This window comes from Amblyraja radiata, chromosome 20 (assembly GCF_010909765.2).
Source record: "Amblyraja radiata isolate CabotCenter1 chromosome 20, sAmbRad1.1.pri, whole genome shotgun sequence".
NCBI classification, from domain to species: domain Eukaryota; kingdom Metazoa; phylum Chordata; class Chondrichthyes; order Rajiformes; family Rajidae; genus Amblyraja; species Amblyraja radiata.
In genome coordinates, this window is record NC_045975.1 from 36892185 (window position 1) to 36919866 (window position 27682).

The 27682-nt window shown below is 51.3% G+C and overlaps 1 protein-coding gene across 1 annotated transcript; it reads left to right on the forward strand.

Moving 5' to 3' along the window:
- Positions 1–1230: 1230 nt before the first annotated feature.
- On the forward strand, positions 1231–27670 carry cd151 (CD151 molecule (Raph blood group)). The gene is made up of 8 exons (XM_033038388.1): positions 1231–1374; positions 12095–12195; positions 13120–13311; positions 21629–21703; positions 22172–22276; positions 24811–24969; positions 26006–26092; positions 26762–27670. Exons 2-8 carry the CDS (start codon positions 12112–12114, stop codon positions 26822–26824), a joined length of 765 nt encoding a protein of 254 aa, XP_032894279.1. The 5' UTR covers positions 1231–1374; positions 12095–12111; the 3' UTR covers positions 26825–27670.
- Positions 27671–27682: the final 12 nt, after the last annotated feature.

A 27682-nucleotide genomic window follows, 5' to 3' on the forward strand; every position in this document is an offset into this window, starting at 1 on the left:
TCACTCTATGACTATTAATATGTAGACAATACAATGAATGCACAGACTGGACAACACAGTGAATATACAGGCTGAGCAATGCCATTAATATATGGTATGGAGAACACTGTAAATGTACAAAGGTAGACAAAAATGCTGGAGAAACTCAGCGGGTGCAGCATCATCAGTGGAGCGATGGAAATAGGCAACATTTCGGGCCGAAACAGTCTGAAGAAGGGTTTCGGCCCGAAACGTTGCCTATTTCCTTCGCTCCATAGATGCTGCTGCACCCGCTGAGTTTCTCCAGCATTTTTGTCTACCTTTGATTTCCAGCATCTGGAGTTCCTTCTTAAACAACTGTAAATGTACAGACTGGATGTTTGGAATACAGAGGCTGATGACTATAAATGCATAGATTAGGTGACACCATGAATGTATAGACTTAGTGTTGTCAATGTATAGGCTGGTAGACGTTACCAATATATTGACGGCGTTATGAATGTATAGGCTGGGTAACATGATGAATGTAGAGTAGACAATATTATGAATGTATGGACTCGATTCTATCAATGCATAGAATGCACAATATTGAACGTTTTGACTGGGCGGCACTATGAAATATGAATGGTCCGGTCAACATTGAATGTATAGACTTGAAGACGATGACATTATAGACTGGGGAACACTGCGAATGTACAGACTGGATGACATTATGGATGTACAGAGTGAACAATAATGAATGTACGGTCTCGACCCGAAACGCCACCCATTCCTTCTCTCCAGAAATGCTGCCTGTGCCGCTGAGTTACTCCAGCTTTTGTGTCTATCTTCGGTTTAAACCAGCATCTGCAGTTCCTTCCTACACCATGAGTGCATGGATTGAACTACGCTATGAATATAAAGAACGTGTGGGAAGAAATTGCAGATGCTGGTTTAAACCGAAGATAGACACAAAATGCTGGAGTAACTCTGCGGGACAGGCAGCATCTCCGGAGAGAGGGAATGGGTGACGTTTCGGGTCGAGGCCCTTCTTCAGACCCGTTTAGTGTTTTTAGTAGAAACCCATTTAGTGTTTTGTGCTTTTGTGGTTTGGGCGTTTTTTTGATAAATAAAGTTTATTTTTGACATATAAGGGGCAGGATGGACCCGGGGTTCCAGGACCAGAGCAGCGGGGCGAACCCCCCACCCCGCGCCCTTCCCTCTCTGCCCGCTCTCCCCACCCCGCGGAGGTGCGGCGTCGGTCGGGGCTGGGGCTGGGGCCGGGGCTGCTCCGGCGCTGGGATCCGCCCTCAGGGGGCAGGGCTTCCTCTCCTTTGTCACTCGCCTCGCATTCCGCCCAGTCAGTTTCGCAGCGGCCCCGGGGCAAGAGCAGCGTGTGAGCGGACAGCAGTGCGGGTGAGAGCCGCGGGGCAGGCGCTGGGGCCGGGCCGGGCCGGGGAGGGAAGTTCCACCAAGTCCGCAGCCGAGGATCCCAACTTTAATCGGCCGACGAGAAAGTCCGAGCTTCCATTTGTTGCTGGGTGGTGGGGATCCTGGTGTGTGCTGGCAGAGACTGTTGTGTTTCTGCGGGCGCTGTGTGTGTGATCCTGCTCTGTACTGGCGGGAGTGTTGTCGGAACTTGCTGTGTACTGGCAGTATTTAAACCTGGCTGTGGGATCCTGAGTGCATTGATGGAGCGAGTCAGTGTATCAGTGTGTGGAGCTTTGCTCAGGAGAAACTGCCATTTGTACTCCCTGACCAGCAGTAGTGTTGTGTTGTGCTGGTGCTGTGTTGTGTTGTGTTGTGTTGTGTTGTGTTGCGTTGTGTTGTGTGACCCCGACATTCTGGAAGTTTATTGGAGTCTTGGAGCCCCCTAACTCCAAGCCGTAGGCTCTGTGAGGTGGTGCTGAGTCCAAGTAGTGTGTTGGTCTTCGCCAGCAGGATTAAATGTCTGCACACCTGGTGACAGGGTGCAAATGATGGTCAGTCGGTGGCCACTAATCCCACAACCTAACCATGCTGTTGGGATCACAGGCTCTTTCTCACACAACCACGGTACTGGGGAAGGCCATGGACTAAGACCAAACTGGCTCCCCCCGCTTCCCAGAGACATGCTGTCTCTTTGGTACTTGTCCAGCTCCTTGCTTTGTTAAGCCTCTGATGGGAGATTCGCCTTGACCTGTTTGGTCATGAATCCTTGTTTGCAGTGTGTTTCGGCCCATAGAACCAGAGGATTACATTTGGGATGAGAGGTGGTGTGTTTTGGAGGATGCAGTCTAGAGATGCTGCCCAGAGGAGAGGTTGTGCAATGTCCATCACTGTGGTGCTAACTGGGACTGATTGATGGTGTTTTATCCTCTGTGTAACTGTTGAAAGTAGTAGTAGTAGTAGTAGTAGTAGTGTCATTTGTATCTGTTGTCTCTGTCTTTGTTTAGATGCCCCTCATCAGATGGTGTTATCTGGCACAGAGCAACCATCTCAGGTGGACAAATATTGATGCTAATGGGCAGGCTTGTCTGGGGGTTTAGTACTGTTAAATATATAAAGTATTTTCCCAGAAATAATTTGTGTTCCCTTCCATACCCGCTCATTCACTTCCCCTATCACTCTGCTTACGTTGCACATGAAGACTAGGGTGTTGCAGGTGTGGGGTGGAGGTGGTGGTGTGTATCTGCTGGTGTGTTTCTGGGGCATCATCGTTTCCAAGGAGCAGGCCTCTATACTGTCCTGGGATTCAGTTTTTAGTAAAGAAATCCAGTGAGTGATTTGGGGTGTTATGAATTGTTGAGTTTGATTAATCTTTGATCTCATGATTCTACCTCATGATTTATCATAAAATAATTGAGAACGCTACATTGACTGTACAACAGGGCATTCGCAAACATGATGCACATTTGCTTGCTGAGCTGGGACTAATACACAAGCTTGCATTTAGGAACAGGTAGAGTCCACTTGGTTCCTCAAGCATTCTCCAGCTGCCAATAAGTTAATATTACTTATTAAGATACAGTGTCTTGCTTGCTATCCAGGCAAACCATACCATAAATTAGTGCATGCCACCATGCAAAAAGAGAAAGGAAACCGTGTAGAATATGATGTTATAACTACAGAGAAAGTGCAGGTAATTTAAAAAAAAAACTGCAAGGGTTGCATCATGGTAGATTAGTGGGTCGGAAGTACATCTTTATCTTATGAAAGGTCCAGTCAAGAGTGATAAGCATGGGGAAGAAGCTGGTGGCATGTACTTACGGGCTTTTGTATCATTTGTCTGATGGAAGAGGTAAAAAGAGAGAATGAGAGGTGTGATGGGTCCTTGATTATGTTGGCTGTTTTCCCAAACTAGGGTGAATCACATGAAGTTGATGGGGGGGGGGGGGGGGGGGGGGGGGAGTGGAAGGGGGGGTGCATGGATGATTTAGACCAAAGGGACTGTTTCCGTGCTGTATGACTCTATAACTATTATTCAGAATAAAGAATATATACAAAAGGTCTTGGACAGAGCAGTTGCCAAACCCAGCTGTGATGCATCTTGATAGGATTCTTTCTATGGTGCATCAGTAGAAAATGGTATGGGTCATTAGAGAAATGCAGAACCTCACCTCTGTCTTATTTTTACACAGTGATTCCTAGTTTTTGGTTAGTCATAAAGTATACAGCAGAGAAACAGGCCGTTTGGCCAGTTATATCCAAAACAGCGCCTAGCTATACTAATCCAATTTACTGGCTTGATCTATGGCTACCAATAACTTATTGATTTCAGTGCTCAGATGAATACTTGTTCCATGATGTGAGAGTATCATCCTCCACCACTCACTCACACAGTGCGTTCCAGGTTCCAACCACCCTCTCTGTTTGAGAATAATCTTTCCTCAGATCTGCCTTGAAGCTCCTACTCCTCACCTTGAACCTCTGCCCTCTGATTTTAGCTGTCTGCACAGAACCCCATCAAGACTCTTCAAGATCTTTCACGTTTCAATCAAGTCCCCTCTCTCTCTTTTAAACTCCAGCAGATGCAAACCCAGCCTGACCAACCTTCTCCTGACAGACAATGCGCCCATCCCAGACTTGTGGTTTGATAAAGACACGGTTTACTAATTACCTGTGGATTGATGTGGATACTTAGCCTGCTGATGCCTTGTCTGCCTCAGTGCCTTTAACCAAAACATGGAGTCTGGGTGTCTGAGACAACTGCTGAGCAAGTGATCACCTGTGGCTAGAGGTGAAACTGACAGTTCACATACTCATTCAGGAGTGTGGGGAATCAGCCGGCATCTATTTCAGTCACATTTTTGTTGCCAAGTCCTCTTGCAGCCAAGTCCTGTTGAACATCAATTTAATTGGATAAAAATATGTGAAAGCAAGGCTAGTTTAGTATATGGTAGTAAATCTGTGCTGTGACTCTCTGCTGGCACATTTTCCCATCCCTCCACTGCTCTCCCTCACACCAGACTGTGGACAAAAAGCTTCTAAATGGAGACACAAGGAACTCAAGATGTTGAGTCAGCAGGTCAGGTGGTATCTGTGGAGGGAATGGGCAGATGACATCTCAGGACAAGACCTTTCTTCAGACTGATTGTATTGGGGGGAGTGGGGGGGGGAGAGGAAGCTGACAAAGGGAGGTGGAGGCAGGACTAAGCCTGGCAAGTGATTTAGTTTAGTTTAGAGATACAGTGCGGAAACAGGCCCTTTGGACCACATAGTCCATACCGGTCGGTCAGCGATCCCCGCACATAACACTATCCTACACACACCAGGGACTATTTTACACTTATACCAAGCCAATTTACCTACAAACCTGTACGTCTTTGGAGTGTGGGAGAAAACTGAAGAACTTGGAGAAAACCCACGCAGGTCACGGGGAGAACGTACAAACTGCGTACAGACAGCCGGCTCTCCGGCGCTGTAAGGCAACAACTCCACCGCTGCGCCACCGTGCCGCCCTTGGGTAGATAGGTGCATACAGATGAGGGAGCTTGATTGGCAGATGGATGGCGTAAGTAACAAAGGCTAGAGGTGAAAAGGAGACAAAGGGGTGTCAGATTAGGAGAGGAGTGAAATGTAAAGCCTGAGGGAGGGACATGGGGGAGGAGAAGGAGGGGGTCTAAAAGAGAAATGAGGTACTCGGGGACAGAAGATGAGTGTATAAAAGAGGGGAAAGGAGCAGGGTAACTAGGGAGCTGGGGGATGGTGGGAGAAACCTGTGCGTACTAAGGGGGGGGGGGGGGCGGGGGTTAAGAGAGGAGTAAGTACTTGAAATTGGAGAATTCAATATTCATACTGTGGGATTTAAACTATGCAAGTGGATTATGAGGTGCTGTTCCTTCAGTTTGCATGCGGCCTCACTCTGGTAATGGAGGAGGCCCAGAACAGAAACGTCAGTATGGAAGTGAGAAGAGGTGCTAAAATGGTTAGCAACCAGGAGATCCAGCAGGTCTTGGCTGTCAGAGAGTAACTGTTTCGCAAAATGGTCGCCTAATCTACTCTTGGTGTCGCCAAAGTATACGTCGTCACATTGGGAGCAGTAGATGCAGTAGATGCGATTAGAGGAGGAGCATGTGAGCCTCTGTCTCACCTGGAAGGACTGCTGGGGTCCTTGGATGAATCTGGGAGAAAGAGATGTAGGGTGTTACATCTCTTGTGGTGCAGGGCTAAGTAGCTGACTAGGAAATGGGTTAGCTGGGAAGGAGCGAACCGAGTGTTCCCAATGGAAAGCAGAAAGGAGTGAGATGGGAAGATGTGACTCGTGGTGCGATCACTTTGAAGTTGTGGAACTTTCCGAGAATGATGTGTTAGATGCGGAGGCCGGTGGGTTGAAGCTGAGGACGAGGAACTCTATCTTTGTTCCATCTGGGGGGGAGGGGGGAGAACAGAACTGTCGGAGACACTGGTGAGGATCCATCTACATCTACATCTAAGTGCAATGTTGGCACACAGGTTCTCCAGGCACTGTCTCTTTAAATGCAAGCCACTCTCACCCTTCACTGTTGAATCACAGAAAGCACAGCGTGGGAAATTACACCCATTCCAAGTATTCCTCGAGTCCATGGGGAATGGACAAACCAGAACCCTGAGTTGTAGCAAGGACGGGTGTGGACATGCGCCCTCGCTCTTGCGACTTCACGGGCTTGTTAGTGAACCCATTACAAGACCCCGTCCCTGACTGTAATAATGACAGCTGACTCCCCCACGGGATATTCCACGTCACCAAGGTATAGGAAGGATGTAATAGCTCTGGAGAGGAGAATCACTGGGATGCTGCCTGGGATGTAGTAGCTTGATTATGAGGAGAGGGTAGGGGGTGTTGAAGACTGGAAATAAATATACACTCTCTTTCTTGTGGTCTCCACTCCAGGGCACACCCATTTCACCCACAATCTCCCACCACCCCAGACACCCTACTCCTTTGGACACTCATCTCCATTTCTCTTTTATCCCCCCACCCCCCCCCCCCTCTTTTTCCCCTCCCGTCTCCTTCCAAGCATATCATTCTCTCCGACTTTACATTTCACTCCTCTTCTCTCCATGTCTGACACCCATTTCACCTCAAGCCTTTGTCACTTACTCCATCCACCTACCAATCAACCCCATTGGTTGCATTTCATGTTGTGGTGCAGTCTGGCAAGAAACAGCAGCATTGGTCCTAACCTGTCACCTATTTCCTTCGCTCCATAGATGCTGCTGCACCCGCTGAGTTTCTCCAGCATTGTTGTGTACCCACAGTATGTGGAATGACGTGTGGTAATGTAGGTGATGTAATGCTCAGACAATGCCCAGGACTCTTTTACTTGCAATTAATCTCAGCCGAGTGCTGTTATCCATTAATGTGACCTAGTGAGGTGGGGTGGCGGGAGATAGTGCCTGCTGACTCACAGTTCCAATGACCCAGGTTGCATCCTGACCTCGAGCACTGTCTGTGTGGAGTTTGTATGTTCGGTATACACTTAACGTCATGTGATAGTAGCAGAATTAGACCATTCGGCCCATACATGTCGATCTGGGATGCTCTGGTTTCCTCCCACATCCTAAAGGTGTGCTGGTAGGTCACCTGCACTAAAGGTAATTCAATGGCTATAAGCATCAAAGGGGAGTTGATGGGCAGACATGAGAGGGCGGAAGTTGCAAAGGCCCATGGAAATAAGGAGGGATAATGAGACTGATGGGACACTAAATGCTGGATATCTCAGCGGAACAGGCAACATCTCTGGAGAGAAGGAATGGCTAATGTTTCGGGTAGAGGCCTTTCTTCAGACCCAAAACATCAACCATTCTTTATCTCCAGAGATACTACCTGTCCCTCTGAGTTTCTCCAGCATTTTGTGTCTATCTTTGGTTTGAACCAGCATCTGCAGTTCCATCCTATTTAAAGGGACTGTCCCTCCTTGGAGCTGGCATGGATTTGATAGGCCAAATGGCCTCCCAGTGAATGCTAGTGAGCATAAGGTATTAGATGACAGAGCTGTGGTTTCTGAGTGGGAGGATGTGTGTAATGTATTGTATTTGGATGTGTTAACGTGTATGAGACAGTGAACTGGAATTATACCTGTAAGGGGCAGGTTATCTACAGGGGGCAGGGTGGACGGACTGGCCTCGCATCAGTAAAGAGTCAGTGAACTGAGTGAAACAAAAGAACCAAAGACTCCTGGCAGTGTAGATGTGGAGAGGAAGTTTCCCCTAGTGGGAGAATCGAGAACTAGTGGTCACTGTTTAAATAAAAGTCACCCATTTACGACAAAGATATGGCGATATCTTTTCTGGAAAAACAAAAAAACAACGTGCTGGAGGAACTCTGTTGAGAAACAGGAACTCTGGTGAGTTTCACCAGCACTTTGTTTTATGATTTTTGCTCAAGATTCCAGCATCTGCAGTTTCTTGTGTCTCCGATGACTTTCTGGATTGTGAGTTTTGAACTCTCTTCCACAAAGTATACTGGAAGTAGAGCCTTTAAATGTCTGTGTATGTTTATGATAACAGGGAGTGAATGGGTACTGGGGTGGTGGGGTTAGTGTGGATGTAGTCACATGCTGATCAGACATGATCTTACTGAATAGGGGAGCAGGCTCGAGGAGCAGAATGGTCTCCTCCTCTTCCTGTCCGATCGGGAGGAGGAAAGGAATGGCCAGTGGAGGTGGGATCAGTGACGTCTTCAACAGAGGGGATGCTGGGCTCCTTGATGGAAGCAGTGGAACAATAATGCCTGGCCTTCTCCAGTGACCAGCAGTCTCCAGTCACAGTGTGGCTCCGCAGTGGTGTGCTGTGTGGGACTGTAAGTGAGCGAGAGGTGACTGTGCAAGGGGGTGTGTATCTGAGTGTACAAGGGGGTGTGTGACTGTGCAAGGGTGTGTATCTGTGTGTGCGCAAGAGGGTATATGCTCGTGTGTGTGGTAGACAGATTGGTGTAGTGGTTTGGCTACAGGTAAGTGGTGATGCAAGCCATGCCCCCCTCTTGCTTACACACACCCTTACTCTTTCTCAAAGTGGGTGCTGGAAAACTAATCCAGAGGAAGTAGTGAAGTGTGCACAGTTACTCATCACAGTCAAAGCCTCAACACCTCTGTCTGTTTCCATTCAAATGCTTCGCAAAAAGCCACAAATAGCCTAAAGCAATTTACTGAAAATCTGAAATGCAACTCGAAATGTAGGTGGCATCTGTGGAGGGAACAGTTGATGTCTTGGGTTGGAGAGCTGTGGGGAAGGCTGGAGTGAATGACGAGGGTTGACTGGGACCTGTAAATAGCAGAGAGAAAAGACATCTGAAATGAACAACAGAGGAAGAAACTACCAGTAATCGTTCAATGTTTTGGCAGTTTGACAAGCACTGCCCTTCCGAGCTGGGGCAAGGGAAAATCAAAACTACAGGTGCTGGAAAACTAAACCAAAAGCAGTATGCATTGGAAACACGCATCAGGTCAGGCTGCATCTGTGGGAAGAGAAACAGAGTTAATGTTTCAGGTCAAGGACCCTTTTGTCAGAAGTGGGAAGGAGAGCAAGGAAGCTTGTTAGGCTGCAGGAAGGGGCATGTCCCTGCCAGGGTCACACACATGTAACCATGGGTAGAAGTGTTCGACAAACCTTATCTCTGCTTCTCTTCCCACAGATGCTGCCTGACTTGTTGAGTGTTTTCTCTTTTTGTTGTGCGCATTGGAAAAATACAGAGGGGAATGAGGGCCCAGGGAATTGGGAATGCCACGGGATTTGCGCCGTGCAGAGAGCAATGGTGGTCTCTTTCTGTGCGGTGATGTCGGCAGTTGTAGTCATCTGTGCTGAGGCTGTGGTCTCTGCTGAAGCTGGCTATTGTCTCCTTCAGGCTGTGAAGGCTCCCTTGTGCTCCTTGGTGACCGACACTGGTGTGCACGTGCTGCCCCCAGCTGCACACAAGCCAAGCGCCCTTTGTGGAGCTCAGCACAGTGGCTGTTAGCTGGTTGTACGTCCGTGCCAGGCGTCACCAGCGCAGCCGCTCAGGATTCTGCCCTCCCTGAGCTACGGGGGGAGTGGCCTCGCCTCATCTGGTGAGTGGACGGACCGCGGGGGATTGGATAGTGATAGTGGCCGCCTGTGTTCGAGTGTGGGTGCCCACACGAGTAGAGGAAGGGACATCGAGACTGAGTTTCACGCTGGGTCTACTTCAGCTGGGTCCTTGAGTATAGGAGTCAGGAAGTCATGGTGCAGCTTTATTGAACTTTGGTTGGGCCATATTTGAAGTATTGTATGAAGTGCTGGTCGCCCCAGGAAGAACGTGGAGGCTTTGGAGAGGGTGCAGAAGATATTTAGCAGAATGATGTCTGGAATTAGCTGTAAGAAGAGGTTGGACAAACTTGGACTCTTCTCTCTGGACATCAGAGGCTGAGGGGAGACATGATAGAAGTATATAAAATTATAAAAGGCACAGAAAGGATAGACAGTCTGAATGTTATTCCCAGGATGGAAATGAGGACATCATTTTAAAATGAGAGGGGCTAAGTTTAATGGAGATATGCAGGGCAAGGTTTTGATGTAGGGAGAGGTGGATGACTGGATTGCCAGGAGTGGTGATGGAAGTAGTACAACAGTGGGGTTTAATAGGCATTTACGTGGATATGCAGGGAATAAGGGATATAGATCAGCTAGTGTGGGCCGAAGGGCCTGTTTCAAAGCTGCACTGTGTTCTATGTTTTATGTGAGCTGTACAAGTGAGCGATGGGACATTGCCTCTGTGCTCTCCAGTGCTGCTAAATGAATATCCTGGGAAGCAGTCAGCCGTTTCTATCATCTCCTGGTGGCACAATGGGAAGTGTGAAGGATAAAGGCTAGTGGGTGCATTGAGCCTGCCTTCCCACAGAGAGCCCCTACCCCACACTATCCATCTGTTCAGACCCCAGCTTCTGTCCCGATTGCTCAGTTGGTGGGCTCTGACATGGGGCGTGTCTGATGTATGAATCCGCAGCATGCCACTCAGCCCCTCTCATGCATGCTTTCCCATTCAGTAAGACCATGGACTGATGGGAATCTCAACTCCACATTCCCACACCGCGGCAGCAACCTTTCACCCCTTTGCTTGTCAAGCATCTAAAAATATTCAAGGACTCTGCCTCCTCCAGGCCAGTAAAAACTGCTTTGATCAGCTGCCAAAGAGTTGCATCCTTCCTTAAATAAGGAGATTGTTACTGTGCACTGCATTCCAAACGCAGTTTCACCGATGTTCGAATAAATGGAGCATATCCTCCACTTTTGGTTTTATTTCTCGCTGCAATAAGTAGTAAGATCCTGCTAGCTTTGCTAATTACTTGCTGTATGTGCGCACTAGTGCAAATTATACAAGAGGTGGACCTCAAACTATTCCTCATCGTTTAGATAATGAACCTTTTTACCTCTCCTGCCAAAATAGCCAATTTCATTTTTCCCACATTGTACTCCATTCGCTAGCTCTTTATCCACTCGCTGTGTTTGCTCCTATCCCCTGCTCCAACGTGGGAAGAGATCAAAAGATTCAAAGTCTCCTTCAAGAAATGCGACATTTCCTCTGACTCCCAGAAATCTCTGACCCATGACCTGTGGACCTGGAGAAGGGGCATTTGGGATGGGAATGAGAACTTGAGGCCCTGCATGGGCACAGATAGATGCCCAGAACAAGGAATACACCTGCCCGCGCAGACCCTCACGCACCTCCTGCCCCCGTCTGTGGCCGGCTCGTCGGGTGCCAAGTTGGGCTCGTCAGCAACCTGAGTCCGCAGAGCTGGAGTGAAGTGATTCACCCTCATTCCTGCCAAAGGAGGTCGGATTGGAGCCGGCCATTGGGGGTGGAATCTGAGGTGGCCACCATGGGGAGAGGTTGAACAATACACAGCCTTCGTGCTCAGTGGTGGGAACACAGCCCTTTTAAGGCAGGGGAGTTGTGGATTGTGTTAGCTCTGTGGATACAGGTGGTGCTGTGGAATGTGGGTGGGTCTGGGCAACAGGCAGGCATGCAGTTAGTAACGGGAGCCGTGCAGTTACTAAAGGAGCCATGCAGAATGACCACAATGTACAGGCTGCTCTCCCACTGTAGTGTGCAGAGAAAGCAAGGACCCCTACTCATCCATTTACCCCTAACCCTACTGTACAGACACGGGGGGGTCAGACACACCTCACCCTGTCCGTACAGAACGGGGTGATCGCACAAACCTCGCCCTGTACTGCAAACAATAGAAGAATCATATGCACTTCACTCTGCACTGTACACAATAGAACATTCACACATGTTTCACCATGTATCTTAGACACTGGAAGGTCATATAATCATTACCCTGTACCAGAAACAATAGGAAAATCACACCTGCTTCACTATACATCGTATCCTGATCTATGGTACAGGGTGAGATGTGTGTGTGTGTGTCTGTCTGTGAGAGACTCTCCTGTGTCTGTATGGTACGGTGTGAGGTGTGTCTGGTCCAACTGTTCGGTACGGTACAGGCTAAATGTCTGTGGGGGACCCTCCTGTGTCTATATGATACAGGCTGAGGTGTGGGGGACCCTCCTGTGTGTGTTTAGTCCAGGGTGAGGAGTGTATGTTTTAGCGGGCTGGTGTTATCGCTAAACCATATTCTAGTCAGGGAGGGTGAAGAATTGTTGGGGCTAGCCTGTCATTGACAGTAAACTTGCTGTGTCTCTGTCCCTTCCACAGACCGACAGTTAGACAGGATGGGTGAGTACGTTGAGAAGAGGGACACCTGCGGGACTATCTGTCTGAAGTACCTGCTCTTCATCTTCAACTTCTTCTTCTGGGTAAGGCTGCAGTCTGTTTGCCCGGGGGGGCTCTGGAGCTTGGAACCTGGGGCCCCACATTGTCCCTCAGGGTGAGGTCTGGGGTCTCACTCCTTGAGCTGGGGGCTTTGAGTGGGCCACGCGTGGTGGGGGATGGGCCACTCGCGGTGGGGGATGGGCCACTGGGGTGGGGGATGGGCCACTGGGGTGGGGGATGGGCCACTGGGGTGGGGGGTGGGCCACTCGTGGTGGGGGATGGGCCACTCGTGGTGGGGGGTGGGCCACTCGCGGTGGGGGTTGAACCACTCACGGTGGGGGGTGGACCACTCGCGGTGGGGGGTGGGCCACTCGCGGTGGGGGATGGGCCACTCGCGGTGGGGGGTGGGCCACTCGCGGTGGGGGATGGGCCACTCGTGGTGGGGGATGGGCCACTCGCGGTGGGGGTTGAACCACTCACGGTGGGGGGTGGACCACTCGCGGTGGGGTGTGGGCCACTCGCGGTGGGGGGTGGGCCACTGGGGTGGGGGGTGGGCCACTCGTGGTGGGGGATGGGCCACTCGTGGTGGGGGGTGGGCCACTCGCGGTGGGGGTTGAACCACTCACGGTGGGGGGTGGACTACTCGCGGTGGGGGGTGGGCCACTCGTGGTGGGGGATGGGCCACTGGGGTGGGGGGTGGACCACTCGCGGTGGGGGATGGGCCACTGGGGTGGGGGGTGGGCCACTCGTGGTAGGGGGTGGACCACTCGTGGTGGGGGGTGGGCCACGTGTGGTGGGGGATGGGCCACTCGTGGAAGGGGATGGGCCACTCACGGTGGGGGATGGGCCACTCGTGGTAGGGGATGGGACACTCACGGTGGGGGTGGAACCACTCACGGTGGGGGATGGGCCACTGGGGCGTCCACCCTGGACTGTTCCAGGAATGAATGCTCTGCCATCTCTTGCAGCTGGCGGGGGTGGTGGTGATGGCTGTTGGCATCTGGACCCTGGCGGAAAAGAGTGACTACATCAGCCTGCTGTCCTCCAGCATCTACGCAGCCACGGCCTGCATCCTGGTGGTGGCAGGGGCTGTCGTCATGCTGACCGGGATCCTCGGCTGCTGTGCCACCTTCAAGGAGAGGAAGAACCTGCTCCAATGGGTAAGGAGCTCACTGTTTCCTGGTCTTTGGTCCTAGATTGTCCCAGCGTGCCCAGATGTTACTCCCAGGTGGTTGTCAACAGAGCGATCCAACGGGAGTGGGCACCCAGCAGAGTAGGGCCAGTCCCAGTGTTATCCCTACACCTGTCGCATGTATTACAGTGTGTGTCCTTTATGTAAAACCGCACACAGAGGGTCTGTAGTGTTTGCCTTGAAGCTAACGCTGTATCTTGTACTGCTACTCTCCTGGAAGAGCACAAAAGCATTGCACTGAGAAGCTTATAGCTCACAATACCAGGAAGCGTACACATGTCAGGGACTCGACCGTTATCAGGGTTAAACTGGTGGAAATGTGCAGGAAGGAACAGCAAATGCTGGTTTAAACTGAAGATAGACAAAAAGCTGGAGTAACTCATTAGGTCAGAGAGCATCTATGGAGAAACGGTGCCGTTTCGGATCGAGACCCTTCTTCTGAAGATCCGAACCGCCTCGACCCAAATCGTCACCTATTCCTTGTCTCCAGAGATGCTGTCTGGCCCGCTGAGTTAAACTAGTGGAAGCTGGAGTTTGTAGCCTTGGTGTGTGTGCAAGCATGCGTGCATGCCTGGGTGAAACAGCTGATAAATATTTCAGTCTGTTGAGCTGCTGATTACACCTCAAGCTGGGAGGTCATGCCCAATCTGTACTCTGCTGTACATCATTACAATGGGCTACTGCAGTCATCTGCTATTACTGGACACAATCACTGTACACTTGCTTCTCGGGGAGCCTACTGTTCCGTGTTTCCCAGTAGTAAACGATCATGGATTTCCTGTCAGCCCCCTGGGTCTCTCCGTCCCTCTGCAGCCCCGAAGTGTGCAAGACCCTGGGGTGCTGGTTCCTCACCTCCTCCCTCCCCACCCACCGCTAGCAGTGTAGTCTGGTGCAGCGATGGTCACCTCCTCCCTCCCCACCCACCGCTAGCAGTGTAGTCTGGTGCAGCGATGGTCATCAACTGTTCCCATGCCTCACTTACACCTGCTGAAGCAGTGGTTGAAGGGACCCATTTTCCCGAGTGCCCGGGAGTGGGTACATGGTCTGGGAATGCTCGGATGCAGGGGTGTCTCTCCCTGGACAATGGGATGGCAGCCTCAGTTACCCTGGTGAGGTCAGACTGCCACGGTCCTAATGTCTAAAAATCAGAAGTGCGCTTCTATAGATAGCCTGATGTCAGGCTGCAGCCTACATGCCATCTCCTTGTTAGGGAGTGAAGAAGCCCAATGTCTGCCCTGTCACTGACTGCCTTCCTGGGCCATTCATTCTCTGGCCCATTGATGACGTGGCCTTGGTCCTCATCTGCCCTTCCCCCACTGAATTCACACGGGTGAAGCTCCAAAACTGCAATTTCTCCAGAAATGCTGTCTGACCCGCTGTGTTACTCCAGCACTTTGAGTCTAACTGCATCTTAGTCTTTACTGGCTCAGCCACCAAGCACGACACCTGGAGGCTGCAGCGAATCATTCGATCAGCAGAGAAGGTTATTGGCTGCAACCTTCCCTCCATTGATGAACTGTACACTGCAAGGGCCAGGAAGCGAGCGGGCAAGATCATCTCTGACCCCTCTCACCCTGGCCACAAACTCTTTGAATCACTTCCCTCTGGAAGGCGACTCCGGACTGTCAAAGCTGCCACAGCCAGACATAAAAACAGTTTTTATCCACGAGTAGTTGCTCTACTCAACAGCCATAAATCTGTAGCTACCCTTTGATCTGGTATTTTGTTAGTTCACATGCTTGATCAATGGTGTTTTATCATTAATGTTTTATTATTATTAATGTTTAGTGTTTTCTGGGTCATTCGTAACTCACTTTATGTCATGTTGTTGTGGGCGGAGCACCGAGGCAAATTCCTTGTATGTGAATACTTGGCCAATAAACTTACTTACTTACTTATTGCATAGAGGTTGAGGTTTAAGAATAGGGTGGTTGTGTTGTAAATCTCCAGGGTGTCAGTGAGGCCACACCTGGAATGCTGTGCAGTTTTGGTCCCCTAACATAAAAAAGGATGAGATAACTTTGGAGACCGTACAAAGAAGACTCACCAGGCTAATTACTGAGATGAGAGGCATGTCCTATCATGAGAAGCTGGACTGTTTGGGTCTGTGAACAGTGGAGTTCAGAAGAATGAGGGGTGACCTTTATACAAACATACAAAGTCCTAAGTGGGTTTGACAGGGTCCATGTTGGGATTTTTAGTTTAGTCTGGTTTAGAGATTAAACGACTTTCGGGCTACCGATTCTGCACCGACATGCAATCTCCACACACTAACACTATTCTACACACACTAGGGACAATTTACAATTATACCAAGCCAATCAGCTTACAAACCTGCATGTCTTTGGAGTGTGAGGAAGTCGGAGATCCCGGAGAAAACCCACGCAGGTCACGGGGAGAATGTACAAACTCCATACAGACAGCACCCGTAGTTGGGATTGAACTCGGGTCTCTGGTGCTGTAAGGCAGCAACTTTACTGCTTGCCACCATGAGTTTTGTTCTTAAGGGGTTGGACAGGCTAGATGCAGGAAGATTGTTCCCGATGTTGGGGAAGTCCAGAACAAGGGGTCACAGTTTAAGGATAAGGGGGAAATCTTTTAGGACCGAGATGAGGAAAACATTTTTCACACAGAGAGTGGTGAATCTCTGGAATTCTCTGCCACAGAAGGTAGTTGAGGCCAGTTCATTGGCTATATTTAAGAGGGAGTTAGATGTGGCCCTTGTGGCTAAAGAGATCAGGGGGTATGGAGAGAAGGCAGGTACAGGATACTGAGTTGGATGATCAGCCATGATCATATTGAATGGCGGTTCAGGCTCGAAGGGCCGAATGGCCTACTCCTGCACCTATTTTCTATGTTTCTATGTAAGAGAGTCTTGAACAAGGGGACCAAAACTACAGGGGGCCTTTCATTTGAAACTGAGGTACTGTATTGTAGGCATGTTCTCTCAGAAGTTGATGATTCCCTGGAACTCTCTGCCCCCAGGGTTGCGGAGGTTTGAGCATTGGATATTTTTATGGTGTAGATAAATAAATATTTGAAAGATTGAAGAATTGAAGGTTTAGAATTGACAGAGGAGATCAGCCACGGCTGGAACACCTGAGGGCCGAGTGGCGGAAGTTTACTCCTGTTTTCTTGTGCTCTTATGAGCTTTCACCTGCTCATATCTTCTTACAATACAAGAGGCCGTTGAGTTCATGCCAGCTCATACAGGTGATGTTTCAGTTCAAGACCATTCTTCAGACAAAAATACAATTTGCTTTGCAGATTTGGGAACTTTACATATCATTCCTTTCTGCATTGTTAATGCGCATAGTAAACATCTGTGGGCCAAGAACCGATCACTGGTGTACTGCTCTAGTTGCATCCCTCCAGCAGGAGAAGGACCTGTTTCTTTATGACGGCCAAGTTCTAGTTTGGCAGCTTACCCCAGGAGTGTCCTATCAGTCACTCAGTGAACACAGCAGCAGGCTAGGACGTGCAACAAATGGATCCATTTGGCTGAGGGCTGAGTTTGGTCGACAGTGAGATCGATATCTTGATGTGACCAAATGCCACCGATATACAAGATCAGCTATGATCTACTTTACAGGAAGCCCAGGTTCAAGGGACGTGCTCCTATTGCTTGTCCTTTGTATGTATGTTCTTGCATACGCTGAGCTTGCCCCGAGCTCCCAGGGCTTCCAGTGGGGATGTGTCTTGGCCGGGGTTGCAGGGAGCCACGCACGGAGCTGGAGGTCTCTGAGGGGCAGTGTTCCCGCAGGACAAATATCACCAAAATGTCACGGACCCCACACACATTCACCTACAAGAAAATGTAGAGAGTAATGGATGCAGCCCAGTCCATTACACAAACCGTATATCTACAAGCTCCCCTATATACTGTTGGGCAGAAGATACAAAGGATTGAAAGCATGCACCACCAGACTCGGGAACAGCTTCTTCCCCCCTGGTATTGGGTTACAGAATAGTTTCTCCATTAGCTTGGATGCAGTCCCAATCTACCAGCCTACGTCATTGTGGGCCTTAAACTTTGTTTGTGTATTTGCAATTTCTCTGCAATAGTAACGCTCCAATGCTGTAACACTATATTTTGCGCTCTGGTATTTTTCTCTTTGCACTCCCTGTTGTACCGTATATGGCTTGATTGTACTCGCGTATAGTATGATTTGATATGACTGGATAGTGCACAAACAAAGCTTTTCACTGTATCTTGGTACATGTGACAATAACATGGGCGGACACAGTGGCACAGCGGTAGAGTTGCTGCCTTACAGTGCTTGCAGCGCCGGAGACCCGGGTTCGATCCCGAATACGGGTGCCGTCTGTATGGAGTTTGTACATTCTCCCCGTGACCTGCGTGGGTTTTCTCCAAGATCTTCGGTTTCCTCCCACACTCCAAGGACGTACAGGTATGTAGGTTAATTGGCTTGGTGTATGTGTAAATTGTCCCTAGTGTGTGTAGGGTAGTGTTAATGTGTGGGGCTCGCTGGTTGGTGCGGGCTCTGTGGGCCGAAGGGCCTGTATCCGCGCTGTATCTCTAAAACAAAAAAACAAAAAAAACTAAAGCAAACAAAACAATACAACACATACGCACACAGACGCAGCCACGCATGCAGACCTGCACACACCCCTCACGTGTGCCTTGATTGCTGTGTCTATGGAGACCAGGGTCACCATGGGTCTCAGCTCATGGCACTCGGCAGCATTGGAGATAGGCAAATGGTAGGCAAATAGACAAAGGCCAGAGATGAAAAGACCAATTGTGTGAGATAAGAATAGAAGAATTGTGTAGCCAATGGAAGTAACATAGATGGAAGGGGAAGAGAATAAATGGGTACAAGCCCAGTTGGGGCACAGGGAAGACTGGTGAGGGGAAGAGGAAGGAAGGGATATTTGTAGGTTAGTTACCTGAAATTTGAGAAATACCTGAAATTGGAGAATTCAATATTCATACCATTAGGCTTAAGCTGCCCAAGAGGAATATGAGTCGCTGTTCCTCCAGTCTGCACCCGACCTCACTTTGACAATGGAGAAGGCTCAGGAGAGAAAAGTCAGTATGGGAATGGGAATTAAAATGGTTAGCAACCAAGAAATCCAGGCAAGTGTTCAGCAAAGTGGTCGTCAAGTTTATGTTTGGCCTTGCTGATGTAAAGGAGGCCTCATTGGGAACACCGGATGTAGTAGATGAGGTTAGAGGAGGTGCATGTGAACCTCACTTGCTGGCATCCCTGGATGGATGTGAGGGAGGAGATAAAGGGACAGGTGTTGATAATGATCTTGACAATAAGCAAAATAACAGGAAACATTCTGCAGGTCGGGAAGCAGCCCCTAGTTTACATAAACAGCTGTAAATTGCCCCTAGTGTATGGTAGAATCTGAAGGGAGTTGATGGGAATGCAAGGAGAATAACATGGTATCTGTGTAAACGGGTGGCTAATTGTCTGCATGCACTGGGTGGGCTGAAGGGCCAGTTTACATTCTGTATATCTCTACAACTGTCAGTAAAGGGCACTGAATGCAAATTCGCTGGGAGAGCTCAAAGCAAGTGCTGGGACATTTAAAAGGAACCGGAGTAAAGACAGGGCAGGAGAACTGGAAGGACATGCTGACAGGTTTTGATGAGAAGGTAGCAAAGGAGGATAACTCGGGCTACCTGTCAGCTGTGCCTATGCTTCAAACCCTGGTGGCCATAGCCATCTTCAATTCCACTCTAGCATGGCCTGCCCCTGAGGTAACTACCAGTGATTGTATCGGGGATTGAGGACAGGGTGCTTGGAGCAGCAGAGGTAACGCTAGGAATGTAAGCTCTACGTCACCCTCCATCCAGATAGCGGGCATATTGCCAGACAGACTGCACGCCAGTCCCTGCCCCCGCAGTGCCTGGCTGTCTCTGCATTGTACCTGTGCTTATTCAGTGAGAGCAGCAGAAGTGAGCAGACAGGGGTTGGAATGTGGGGCGGGCTGGGGCCTGTTTCCTCAATGAGGGCTGACTGCTGCTGCCGGACTGAATGAAAGATACATTCTGCTCCAGTGACCACAGGCCCAGACACCCCGGCAACCACAGGCCCAGTCACCCCGGCCCAACCACAGGCCCAGACACCCTGGCCCAACCACCGGCCCAGACACCCCGGCAACCACAGGCCCAGTCACCCCGGCCCAACCACCGGCCCAGACACCCCGGGAACCACAGGCCCAGTCACCCCGGCAACTGTGGCCCAGACACCCCGGCAACCACAGGCCCAGACACCCCTGCCCAACCACAGGCCCAGTCACCCCGGCAACTGTGGCCCAGACACCCCGGGCAATAAGGAGTCACAACACCCCTGGCAACCATGGTCTCTGATTCTCACTCGCCCAGGCCTCAGCAACCACTGGGACTCTCAATCCCAGGCCCTGATCCCCCCGGCAACTGTGTGATCCAGCAACTGTCGTCCCAACACCCCTGACAACGTGGGCCCCACACTCCCGGCCAGGGGCGGAAAACCCAGGGGGACCAGAGGGGACACGCCCCCCCATGTTTTGAGAGGTGGGCGACATCCCCGCCAGGTTAACCTGCCTGGGCTTGCGGGAAATATGGCCAGCGCGGAGAAGCAGCGCTGGTATCCCGTCAGTCCAGACAGGGCTATTAGTTAACCCGGTGAGACAGGCAGTTGAGCTGCATTTAGCGCTGGATTGAGTCTCGAAGCCTCGCGCGCGCGTGTGTGAGTGTACGCATGCGCGCGCGGCCGCCAAAAAATTGTGTCCCCCGTCCCCTCCATGTTTTGATAGTGAGTTCCGTTCTTGCTCCCGGCAAGCCCCTGGTATCCCCCACCACCAGCCGCTGCATTGCCACCTCTCTACTCAGGTGCTGCTTCATTCTGATTCTTGCCTGCATCAGGGTTGTGACACTGCAGTGTTACTCAGAATGCTCAGGAACTCTGCTGCATTTTGAGCCGATGAGATGGTAGCATTGTTCGTACAGCTCCGTTGTTGATCTTGGAAACGGTGACACTCCTGTGATGGGAGCAGGAGCTGGCAGTGTGCCCACGCTCAGCACTGTGGTAATTCCCAGGTGGGCCCGGTCATTGTAGTCTGGTAGTGTGGGTGTGAGCTGGTTTCAGGGCTGTGGGCGTTTACACCGAACACAATATGCCTTTAATAATAAGAGTCCTTTAGATATGTTAACAAGGCTGGGCCTGGCTTTGTGTTCAATTCCTGGGTTTAGTTTTAGTTTGGTTTAGAGGTACAGCGCGGATACAGGCTGTTCGGCCCACTGAGTCCACGCCGACCAGCGATCCCTGCATACTTACACTATTCTACACACAAGGGACAATTTACATTCATAGCAGGCCATTTAACCCACAAATCTGTACGTCTTTGGAATGTGGGAGGAAACTGAAGATCTCAGAGAAGACCCACGCGGTCACAAGGGGACCGTAGTCGGGATCGAACCTGGGTCTCTGGCTCTCTAAGCTCTGTATGGCAGCAACTCTACCGCTGCGCCATCATCCCACTCGTTTGAATTTGTGTCCCAGCTTTATGGTTGCGGCTTGGATTCTTGGGGCCAGGAATCCAGGATTCTGTTAAGGGCCTGGGTCTGTACCCACACCCTAGGGCTTGAGTTTATGTTTAGGGCCTGAGGTTGTTCTCAGAAATCAGGTTTGTGTTCAGGACCTGGACTTAGTCCAAGAATCCGGGCTGAGGTGTTCCATTGATGCCTAGGGCCTGTGTTTTTTTCATGGTGCCTGGGGCCTGGGTTTGTGTTCAGTGCCTGAGGGCTAGCTTCCGATGCACAAATGAATTGAGTGAACGGTTAAGTGAGTGCTGACAGTGGCAGAGTGCCAGGCCAGTTGGATGGGAAGGGAGAGGGAGCGGCTGCTGCCATGGGAGCACAGGAGAGACCAAAGGACTTTGTGTGGAGCTGGCAGAAGCAGGCCGAGTCTCTCACTGATAGTGCACAGTGAACTGTAGTAGTAAGGCGGATCTGCAGAGACCAGTGATAACAACCAGCTGAATCATTTCACCACACCAGCAGCACCGTCATACACGATCCTCGTCTCAACATGGAGTGGGGGAATAATGTACCACACAACCCCAAACAGCCCCCACTCCCCCCCCCCCCCCGTGTGGCATTCAGTCAGGGTGATGTTCGGGGGTGCTGTCTGTCTGATGTTTGGGGTGCTGTCTCTTAGTGTGATGTTTAGGGGTGCTGTCGGTCAATGTGATATTTAGGGGTGCTCTCTGTTGGTATGATGTTTGTGGTGACTCCACATCTAACCTGGTTTCTCCCCCTTCGTTCCCAGTACTTTGCATTGCTGCTGTTCATCTTCCTGCTGGAGATCCTGGCTGGCATCTTGGCGTACATCTATTACCAGCAGGTACAGAACCCTGACGCCTCTCCCCTGACCACGGAGCCCTGTGCTGCTGAGATATTGTTCCTCTCACCTCCAGGCACCCACCATATCAGACACAACAAACCAATCCATGAGATCTGTTCCCCTGTTGTCCTTCCACCCTGTCGGTTTTTTTTAACTCTTCCATTTAAAAAATAACATTATTTACACATTGACGACATTATCCCCCTTGCCCTGCTCCCTCCAGCAGGCTAACCTGCCACTCAGTGCCTGTGGCAGGTAAAACGACTTTAGTTGCCTGCCACCTTGTGAATGTAACTGGGTTTGGAGCCCGGGGCCAGATACGGGTATCACAGTATATTGCATGCCTTGCCGACTGGTGGGAAATATACACTGTTCTAACAATATCCCACTGTTGACCTCTCTGCCCTCACACCACCTCGGCTCACCCCACCACCTCCACGCTCACTCCCTCTCTGCTCTCTGTCCCAGCTGAGCAAAGATCTGAAGACCAACCTGAGAGTGACGATGATCGAGAAGTACCGGGAGCCTGGACAGGAAAAGATCACCAAGGCCGTCGACAAACTGCAGCAGGAGGTGAGGGCTCGCGGTCTGAAGCTCAACATGGGCTGAGTGGGCTGTGACAAAGGGAGGGGAACGTGAGGGGCTTGGGAGTAGCACAGGCACCCGTGGGTGGGGTGGAGAGCGGGGGTTAAAGGAAATAGATGGAACACTAGAGCACAGTTCTGACCGTCTGCTCTGTCTCTCCCTCTCATCATTTTACTTATGTCGATCAGATCTCCTCCAGCCTCCAGGGGAAACAATCTAAGCATGTCCAAGGACACCTTATAGTTAATATTCTCAAATCTAGGCAGTATTCTGTAAACCTCTTCTGCACCCTCTCCAAAGCCACCAAATCCTTTCTGTAATGAAGTAACCAGAACTGAACACAATACTGTAAATACAGCCTAAACAAAGTTGCAACATGTCTTCTGGCTCTTGTACTCAATACCCTCGATGAAGAAGGTAAGCATACCTCTGTACATCAATCTTGCATATATTTTCCCCTTACATTTAACTCCCAAAGTGCAACACCTCGCATTCGCTTGAATCAAACTCTATCTGCCATATCTTTTCTTAAACCTGTAACTGATCTACATGCCTCTGTGTCCCTTGACTGTCACCAGTTCCATTAATGTTTGTGTTGTCTGCAAACCTGCCGACCACTGTATACATTTTTGTCCAAGTCATTTATATATATCCTAACCAACAGCGGCCCCAGTTCTGACCCCTGTATTATACCGCTGGTGGCAGCCCACCAACCAGACTAGCACCCTTCCATCACAACCCTCTGTCGTATATGGGTAGGCCAGTCCTGAACTCAAGCTCCCAGGTCACCGTGGATCTCATGTATCCTAATCTCCTGGATCAGCCTACTATGAAGGACCTTGTCAAATGCCTTACTAAACGCCATGTAGACAACATCCACAGCCCTATGCTCATCAATCACCTCTGTCATCTCCTCAAAAAACTTAATCGAGATTGTAAGACATGACCTTGCCCGTGGTAGTAGATGGAGTCTGCCATTGCATCCTTCGATCTTGTTCTGCCATTTCATTAGATCTTGGACTGAGGTCCACTTTCCTGCCTGCTCCCTGAAATCTTTAAATATGACCTCTGGATATCTCAGCATGAACACATTCATTGACTCTAGCTCCACGGACAAAACCATACTGACTCTGCCTGGTTGACTTACAGTTTTCTAAATTCCTGCTCTGACTCCCCTGACTGTGAATGCCAGTGTGTTCCCGCTGGCTCTTGTCAGGCTAACGAGCTTTTAGTTTCCTGCTCTCTGTCTCTCTCGTTTCTCGAATGAGAACATGACATTTGCAGCGTTGCGATCCAGTGGGTCGCCTCTGCCTCTGGTGCCACTGTAGGAGAATGGCCAGCTTTCAGTCCCATCAATGTCTTGCCTCTGGTGATTTTAATTGTATTAAGTTTCTCCCCTATTGGCTCATAATTTTCTGTACGTTATTAGGTTGCTTTTGGAATCTTGTATTACGAGGAGAAGTACAAAATACTTGCTGAAAGTCTTTCCAATTTCCTTATTACCCATTATAAATTCCCCACAGTCATCCTCGAAGGAAGGAACGTTTGCCTTTGTTACTCTCTTTACTCTTACTGTTGCTTTTCTAGTTTATTCTATCTATTTTCTCCCTCTATTTATTTAGTTACCCTTTGGTTTCTAAAATTCTCCCAATCTGTCGCTAATCTTTACAAAGCTATACACCTATTCCTTCACCCAGATACAATCTTTACTTTCATCACTTAATTACTTGCCAAGTGTTTATTTCTCAACAGACGATATCTCTGTTGGAGATCACAAAATATTTTCACAAATATCTGTCATTAATCTACTCTCTTGTTAATCTATCTTCCAAGCCCTCTCCAGCAAAAGCTGCCTCCGCACCTCTATAATTGCCCTTATCTAAACACCACTAATTTCAGACCCGAGTTTCTTGCACTCAAATTGGAATGCAAGATTCATCTCTCTTCCCATAAATTCTTTACTACAAAACCTTTATTTCCTTCCTCATGGCTACATTGAAAATAGCCTGTTCCCAAGTTGGTCTCAGAAATGATTTCTGGAGCTGGAAGGTGGAGGAGAGGGGCTGAGGGGGGAGGGGGGGGGGGGGGTTGAGGAAGGGGTAAAGAGGTTGGGGTAGATGAGCTTGAGGCTGACATGGGCTGGGTGAGGAGAGAGGGTGGAGGGGTTTGGGGGTGACCTGGAGGCTGGAGAGGGAGCTGGAGGGATTTGGGGAGGGAAGCTGGTGATTGAATGGGATGGGGAGGGGGAAGGCGATGGGGGAGAGAGGGTGGAGGGGGCTGTAGTTTGGGAGGTATGTTGGGAGCAAAGAGGAGGGTGGCTGGAGGGGGTGAGTGGGTGCTGGTGTCGGGTCTGGTTGCTACTGTGGGTCGACCTGACAACATCCACCCCCTCATCCCTCGTCTGCCGGTCGCTCTGCCTGTTGTGGCAGCTCAGCTCCAGGGGGAGGTGCTGTGGGGACAGGGGACTACTCCGTGTCCAGGGCTGTCACCTTGTGCCTGAAGCCTCCACTCTCTGCCCTCAGTTTCACTGCTGTGGGAGCAACAACTCGCTGGACTGGACCGACAGCAAGTGGGTGAAGAGTTCCATGTCAGGGGGGCGTGTGGTTCCAGACAGCTGCTGCAAGACCAAGGTCACCGGCTGTGGCAAGAGGGACCACCCCTCCAACATCTATAAGGTGGAGGTCAGTGTCAGAGGGCTGCTGGTGTGTTGTTCTGGAACAGTGTGGGACTCGCTTCCCCATCCTTGTAACCCTCGCTCCTTGTGTTGTTGGGCGATGATCAGTGCCCAGCTGCTGAATGACTGGCATCAGCTGTGGCCTGGTGTGTCCGGCTGTGGCCTGGTGTGTCCGGCTGTGGCCTGGTGTGTCCGGCTGTGGCCTGGTGTGTCCGGCTGTGGCCTGGTGTCTAACTTGACGGGACAGCTTTCTTGCTTGGGTTCGACACTCTCCATCCTGCCCTCTCCTCTCCCACATTATTTTGCCCTTTTACTCCAGTAATGGGGGAGTTGCTTGCTGCCTGTTCAAGCTCTGTGTAAGTTCCCATCCCCGAGCTCCTGCTTCCTCCCCGACCAGAATTATCTACCATTGCCTTGCGGAAGTTCTCAGATCCTCTCCTCCACCCTTTCAGGCGATGTGTCAAGGCTCGCAACCTGCAGTGTGCCATAAATTTGCCTCCTTTGGGTTATTTACGTCACTTTAAACTGTGTCCTCTATTCATCAACCCACTGCCACTGCAAGTAGCTGCTTCTAGAAACCCCCTTCAATGATTTGGGCATCTCAGCGAGCTGTCGGCAGCACGGGCTCTGCTTTATCTCATTCCAATGAAAGCCCTACTCCCATTGTGGTGGGGAGGCCCTGGCCCCTGCTGCATGCACCGGAGCCCAGCACTGCATGCACCGGAGCCCAGGGCTGCATGCACCGGGGAGCCCAGCACTGCATGCACCGGAGCCCAGCGCTGCATGCACCGGGAGCCCAGCGCTGCATGCACCGGAGCCCAGGGCTGCATGCACCGGAGCCCGGCGCTGCATGCACTGGGAGCCCAGCGCTGCATGCACCGGAGCCCAGCGCTGCATGCACCGGGAGCCCAGCGCTGCATGCACCGGGAGCCCATCGCTGAATGCACCGGGAGCACAACGCTGCATGCACCGGAGCCCAGCACGGCATGCGTGCATGCTGCATGCACTGGAGCCCAGTGTCATCGAGCTGTTGCATTTTACAGGGCGGCTGTATCACCAAGCTGGAAGGATTCATCATGACCCACCTGAAGATAATCGGGGCAGTGGGGATTGGCATCGCCTGTGTCCAGGTAGGAACGTTGTTGACTGGAGGTGGCTGTGGGCCGGGGCTGAGTGAATGCGGGATCATTCCCTACATGGGAACCCACGGTATTCATCGCTGGCCAGAGGCTTAGTCTCGGGTTCTGGTCGTCCCCACTGCACTGACCTGTAGCCCCGGAGCTGGACATTAGCCTGGCTTCTCATCCGGGAGGGGAATCGGGCACTCCATGACAGTTCAGCCAGAAGGGCCCGTGCCAAACCCAGCTGGAGCAGGATGGGGGTGGAGCTGGGGGGGGGGGGGGGGCTGGGCTGGAGGGCGGCAGTCTGCAGAGCCTGGTCTCATGGATGGTGAGTTTTGAGGTGTGGAGGGTGTGCGTTGAGGAGAGAGGAGGTTCATGGTTTAAGGGGGGACAGACAGGGTGCGGACTGTGGGAGGCGTGGATAATGCAGTCTAACAGGGTGCGGTGTAAGGTGTTGGGATGAGGGGGGGAGGAGGCAATTTGAGGTGCAGGTGGGGTGAGGGGCGCTGCAGTTTGAGGGGGGCTGTGCTTTCAGGGGGTGGGTTGAGGAACTGGGGTTTGGGGGGGGGGGGGTGGAGGGTGAGGTTTGAGACGTGTTTGAGTTGGCGGGGGGGGGTGAAATTTGAAAGGAGGGGTGCCAGTCTCTGCCAGCCAACTCATTCCTGCTCTCCCCCACAGATCTTCGGCATGATCTTCACCTGTTGTCTGTACCGCAACCTGAAGGAGGACGCTCCCTATTAACCCGTGCCTGAAGCCTGCTCCCAGCCCTCCCCCCCACCCTCCCCCCCCCCCCCCCCCCCCCCCCCCCCCCTCACCAGGCTCTGTCGTGGAGGCGCCTCATTCAGCACCTACCCACCTGCCTCCTCCCCTCACACCCTGCCCCACCTCCCCACCCCTCCAGTCCCACTGCCCCCTCACTCAACCTCCCCCTCCCCTCCCCCCACCGGCCTGCGGTGAACAGTCATGGCTGTGATTGGGCCTGGGCCTCGTCCCACCAGCTGCTGCCCCGAGTGGGATCAGGATAATCCGGGATAATCCCAGCTCCATGGGCGTTTTCCCCGGAGCACATCCTGGGAACAAAGCTACGGATCCCCTTGGTCTGCCCTTCCCCGCCACAGCCTCCCACCTCCCTCCCGCCCACTGATCCCCCAGAGCCTCTCCCCAGATCCACGGCACTCCCAGAGCAGGGGCCTGGGGGAGAGGGGGCCATGACTCGGGGACTCCACGCCCCGCGGCGCCCGTTTCCGGTGAGGACCTGCCGACAGCGGCAGCCTGGAGAAGCCACCCGGACACCGGCGGGTAGAGGGATGCCAGCCTCGGTGACGACCGCGGGCCTGTGGATGGGGGGGTGGGGTGCCGGCAGAGATGACGTTAACACTGAATCGGGCTGTGGAGTGCGGTCTCTGCCGTTCCTGCCGGGGGTGTGGGAAGGTGCTGGGGGGGACAGGGAAGGGGACGGGCAGTGTGAGAGCCCTGCTCCTGACCCTCTAACCCTTCTGTAATAGCACTGCTGTCCGCAGGGATCTCGGCGTCTCTGGCCTTGTATTTTTATATTTACTGTAGAAAATAAAACAGGATCTAACACTACCCTGCGTCTCA

Bases quoted from the DNA above. Each gene is read 5' to 3' on its own strand.
- cd151 (XM_033038388.1), top strand. From the start codon at position 12,112: ATGGGTGAGTACGTTGAGAAGAGGGACACCTGCGGGACTATCTGTCTG. The intron at 12,196-13,119 runs GTAAGGCTGCAG...CATCTCTTGCAG, and splicing joins TCTTCAACTTCTTCTTCTGG to CTGGCGGGGGTGGTGGTGAT. The intron at 24,970-26,005 runs GTCAGTGTCAGA...TGCATTTTACAG, and splicing joins CCAACATCTATAAGGTGGAG to GGCGGCTGTATCACCAAGCT.